At 40.1% G+C, this 5,178-nt stretch overlaps 1 protein-coding gene across 1 annotated transcript; it reads left to right on the top strand.

Annotated features, from left to right (window-relative positions):
* The first annotated feature begins 1,776 nt into the window (after nt 1–1,776).
* Nucleotides 1,777–4,806, top strand: LOC111024298 (glucan endo-1,3-beta-D-glucosidase). The gene is made up of 5 exons (XM_022301944.2): nt 1,777–3,162; nt 3,259–3,648; nt 3,740–4,096; nt 4,196–4,567; nt 4,663–4,806. Exons 1-5 carry the CDS (start codon nt 1,803–1,805, stop codon nt 4,692–4,694), a joined length of 2,511 nt encoding a protein of 836 aa, XP_022157636.1. The 5' UTR covers nt 1,777–1,802; the 3' UTR covers nt 4,695–4,806.
* The last annotated feature ends 372 nt before the right edge of the window (nt 4,807–5,178 follow it).

The raw sequence follows: 5,178 nt of genomic DNA, 5'->3' as shown, positions 1-5,178 counted from the left end.
CCATAAAGGTAACCTTCACATAACCCTACTTTCGTGGGCGGTTGCGTCATTCTTCTCTCCCTCCTCTCTCCCTACCTCTCCAAATGTGTCGGAAAGAACATCCACTATGGTGGAAGAGAGAAGATCTCCGGCAGCCATAAAGGAGATGCACGGCGGCGACAAAGGAGATGCCGGACGACGACGACGACAGCGAGCTAATTGATTAACGACGGAGCGGAAAGAGCTGGTTCTTATTTCGAAGTGGGTTTTACGGAGGTCGGTTTTGATGAAGATCTATAATGGGTTTTTGTGAATTTCCATAGGAAAACGATCTCAAGAAGAAGATCTAATTTTTTTGGGTTTTTAGGGAAAGAAAATCTGAAGAAGAGGAAGATTTGAAGTAAGGCTACGTGGGTTTCCATAGAAAGAAGATCCGAAGAAGAAAATCTAATTTTTATGGGTTTTCATTGAAAGAAAATGTGAAGAAGAGGAATATTTGAAGTAGTTTTTTGTGGGTTTCCGTAGAAAGAAGATCAATTTTTTGGGTTTTCACGGAAAGAAAATCCGAGGAAGAGGAACATTTGAAGTAGGTTTTTGTGGGTTAGGTTTTTGTGGGTTTTTATAGATACAGGTTTCTAAATCAAACCACAATCTATTTTTAAACAGTAATTTTGTGGGTTTTTTCAAATTTGACGGGAACATTAGATTTTGAAGAGAGATTTTAGGGATGAAGAAGAAAATCTTAATAACTCACCCATTAAAACGAAGAAGACGTAAGGAAGGAAGTAGGGGGAATATATTGAATACATTAAATAATGAAGGGAATAAAAGGGAATTTTATATTGGGAATAAAAGGGAATTTTATATTTTATTAATATAAAAGATATGTTGACAAAATATTTGTTTAAGTATGATTCATATAATATAAAATTTCGATTTATAAGCTATTAAAAGATACATGTTTTAAATTTTGCTAAAGATTATACTTTAATTAAAATACTATTTTCGACACTGTACTTTCAACTTTTAACTTTGGTTATTTTTTTGTCCATGTACTTTTAAAATGAACATTTGGTTTCGGTACTTTCTATTTTGGTTGGTTTTAGTTACTCTACTTTGAAAATGTCTATTTTAGTACATTTACGGTTATAAAGTGACCATTTTGATCCCTCAATTTTATTGTTTAATCTCATTTTTTATATCACAATTTCAACAGGACATTACAGTACTCAATATATTTCATAAAATGTAACAATAACTTTATATTACAATCTCGTTTTGTTATTTTTCTTTTATAATAATGTTATAATAAATCTTTGTTTTGTTTATGTATACGTTATCTGTAGAATCTATGTTAAATTTGTTCAGGAATGAATCACAATAGTTAATTTTTAAAAGTATATAGACCAAAATGACTATTTTAAACAAAAAAATATTTTTTGAATAATATTCATATTGAAGTTCCATATTCCCATGAGAAGGTTAATGTTATACAAAATTACACATAGTTTTTATTCATATTTTTATGTAAATTTGTGTTCATGGACTCGTAAAAAAAACATAAATTTTTAGAACTCACTCGGTTGCAATTGATCCGACACAATTCAAAACAAACAAAGACCAACAGTTTCCTTAAATTTAGTCATTTAAATGAGGCATGATATAACTAATTATGGACGATAATTTTCTATTTTTATCCATGGATTCAACCAGCTGTCCATTCTGTCTTTCTCGTTAGAATTAGCCACAACTTTCTGTCCGTATAAATTCAGGGTGTGGAGGCAGCCTCATTGCAAATCACCGTTCCCCCACCATCCCAAAGCATGCCCATATTCTCGTTCCTCTACCTTTTCCTCTCGGCCATATCTCTCGCAGATGCAGCGGGATGGGTTGGGGTGAATTATGGCCGACTTGCCGATGACTTACCTGCACCCGCCAAAGTAGTCGAGCTCTTAAAAGACCAAGGAATCAGAGGAGTAAAAATATTCGACACCGATCCCACCGTCCTCACCGCCCTCGCTAAGACTGGCATATCCGTCATTGTGTGCGTCCCAAACCAGCTCCTTTCCTCCGCTGCCGCCAGCCAGTCCTTCACTGACCAGTGGGTCCAGGCGAACATAACCAAGTTCCACCCGACCACAAAAATTGAAGCCATTGCTGTCGGAAATGAAGTCTTCGTCGACCCCACCAACATCACCAAGTTCCTCGTCCCAGCAATGAAGAACATCTACGCTTCCCTTCAGAAGTACAAACTCGGTGACTCCATCAAAGTATCCTCCCCAATTGCTTTCAGTGCTCTCGCATCCTCCTACCCAACTTCATCTGGTTCCTTCAAACAGGATCTCGTTGACTCTGTCATGAAGCCCATGCTGGAATTCTTCCGCCAGACCAAATCCTACCTCATGGTTAACATCTACCCCTTCTTCGCCTATTCCGCTAACTCCGACAAGATCTCCCTCAACTACACTCTCTTCCAAGACAATCCTGGCGTCTTGGATTCCGGTAGTGGCTTAAAATACTTTAGCCTTTTCGAGGCTCAAGTTGACGCTGTTTATGCGGCTATGAAAGCGCTGAAATACGACGACATTCAGTTGGTCATTACGGAGACCGGGTGGCCATCAAAAGGAGATGATGGGGAACTTGGAGCGAGTGTGGAGAATGCAGCATCCTATAATGGAAATTTGGTGCGTAGAGTTCTAACGGGAGGTGGGACCCCTATGAAACCAAAGGACCCCATCAATGTCTATTTGTTTGCACTATTTAACGAGTACCAGAAACCAGGTCCAACATCGGAAAGGAATTATGGCCTATTTTACCCTAACGAACAGAGGGTATACAATATTCCACTCACAATTAACCAACTTAAGACTCGGCCTAAGACGTCAGTCAACGGAAGTAATGACCAAATGTCGCCTACTACTGGAAAGCCATCTTCTCAGGGTCAAACGTGGTGTGTGGCCAACGCGAATGCTGGAGGGGATAAGCTCCAGGTGGGGCTTGAGTATGCATGTGGGGACGGAGGGGCCGATTGCAGTCCAATCCAGCCAGGTTCCACATGCTATTATCCTAATTTGCTCGAGGCACACGCTTCATACGCTTTCAATAGTGTTTACCAAAATAATGGTCGTGCGGCTAAGTCTTGTGATTTCGATGGCGCTGCTTATGTCGTTGATCAACCTCCCCGTAAGTACTATTAAAATTTCAATTCGTCTATTTTTTTCCTTTTGATATCAATTTTTTTGAAAATAATTTGGTTAAACGATGTAATTTATGATGTAGAGTATGGATATTGTGAATTCACTACGGGACCTGATAGTGGGACGTCACCTAGTAGTGGGACACCACCTGCCAATGGGACGCCACCCGTTGTTGGGACGCCACCTAGTAATGAGACACCTCCTACCAATGAAACACCATCATCCCAAGGTCAAACGTGGTGTGTGGCAAATGCAAACGCTGGGGAGGATAAGCTTAAGGCGGGGCTGGACTATGCTTGTGGGGTGGGAGGCGCGGATTGCGGTCCGATCCAACCGGGTTCCACGTGCTACAATCCTAATTCACTTGAGGCCCACGCTTCGTATGCTTTCAATAGCTTTTATCAAAAGAAGGCTCGTGCGGCTGGATCCTGCGATTTCGATGGAGCTGCTTCTGTCGTTGATCAACCTCCCCGTAAAGACCATAAAAAAATTCAATTACTCAATTTTTTATTTGAATATCAATTTTAAAACAATTTGGGCTAAACAAGTCATTTGTGATGTAGAGTATGGAGAATGCGAATTCCCTACAGGGCCAGATAGTGGGACACCAGTTAGTAGTGGGTCACCGCCGAACACTGCGATGCCGCCGCCTAGCAGTGTGACACCTTCGCCCCAAGGTCAAACGTGGTGTGTGGCCAACGCGAACGCTGGGCAGGATAAGCTCAAGGCAGGGCTGGAGTATGCGTGTGGGGAGGGAGGTGCTGATTGTGGTCCGATCCAGCCGGGTTCCACGTGCTACAATCCTAATACTCTTGAAGCCCACGCTTCATATGCTTTTAATAGCTTTTACCAAAAGAAGGCTCATGCTACTGGGTCGTGCGATTTCAATGGAGCAGCTTCCGTTGTTGATGAACCTCCCCGTAAGTACCATTAAAACTTCAATCCATCCACTTTGACTTTTTTTCTTTTAATATACAGTTTAAAAATGATTTGGCTGAACGATATTATTTTTGGTGTAGAGTATGAAGACTGTGAATTTCCAACGGGGTCTGACAGTGGGACATCGCCTAGCAGTGGGACGCCTCCTAGTAGTGGGACACCGCCTGCAAGTGGGACGCCGCCTGCAAGTGGGACGCCATCGTCCCAGGGTCAAGCGTGGTGTGTGGCCAACGAGAACGCTGGTGCGAATAAACTCCAAGCAGGACTAGAGTATGCATGTGGGGTGGGAGGTGCCGATTGCGGTCCGATCCAACCTGGTTCCACGTGCTTCAATCCTAATACACTCGAGGCCCATGCTTCGTACGCTTTCAACAGCTTTTACCAGAAAAAGACTCGTGCGGCTGGGTCTTGCGATTTCGACGGAGCTGCGTACGTCGTTGATCAACCTCCCCGTAAGTAACATGAAAATTTCAATCCTTTTTTTTTTTTATCTTTTAATATCCCTTTTGTAGAAATATTTGACTGAATGGTGTCACTTGTGATGCAGAGTATGGACAATGTGATTACCCTACGAGTTAATGAGTTCGCATGATCGATTAAAGAAATTCGTTGGCAAGAATATTTTATTTTCATTTACGGATATATTTGAATGTAATTGTTCAATAATATACTACTTTTATGTTTATTTGAATCTCGTTTGTCTACCAACTTTTTTTTTCCTTTTCAAATATCATTTATCTTGAAGTTTAAAAACCAATCATTATTAAATTTATTTTTCTCTGCCTTTTTAGTACAACAAAACGGAGCGAGAGAGATTTAAACTCGTAAACTTCTTGGTCATATAGATATATGCTAATTACTGTTGATCTAAACTCATATTGGCTTCACTTTATTTTATAGTATGATTTGATATAAAGTCTTTCTATTGTAAAAGAAATTGCATAAAAGAATTTATTTGATATCGATGACGTTCTTAAAATCTATTACAAATTATTAAATAAAAAATTATTAAAAACTACACTAGAGTGTATAAAATAAATATGTTTTTATAAAAGTACAATGA

Source organism: Momordica charantia (genome assembly GCF_013281855.1).
Source record: "Momordica charantia cultivar OHB3-1 chromosome 10 unlocalized genomic scaffold, Mcharantia_2.0 BLBB01000010.1, whole genome shotgun sequence".
In the NCBI taxonomy this organism is placed as follows: Eukaryota; Viridiplantae; Streptophyta; class Magnoliopsida; order Cucurbitales; family Cucurbitaceae; genus Momordica; species Momordica charantia.
This window is presented reverse-complemented; position numbering and strand designations above follow the sequence as displayed.

Bases quoted from the DNA above. Each gene is read 5' to 3' on its own strand.
- LOC111024298 (XM_022301944.2), top strand. From the start codon at position 1,803: ATGCCCATATTCTCGTTCCTCTACCTTTTCCTCTCGGCCATATCTCTC. The intron at 3,163-3,258 runs GTAAGTACTATT...TTTATGATGTAG, and splicing joins TGTCGTTGATCAACCTCCCC to AGTATGGATATTGTGAATTC. The intron at 4,097-4,195 runs GTAAGTACCATT...TTTTTGGTGTAG, and splicing joins CGTTGTTGATGAACCTCCCC to AGTATGAAGACTGTGAATTT.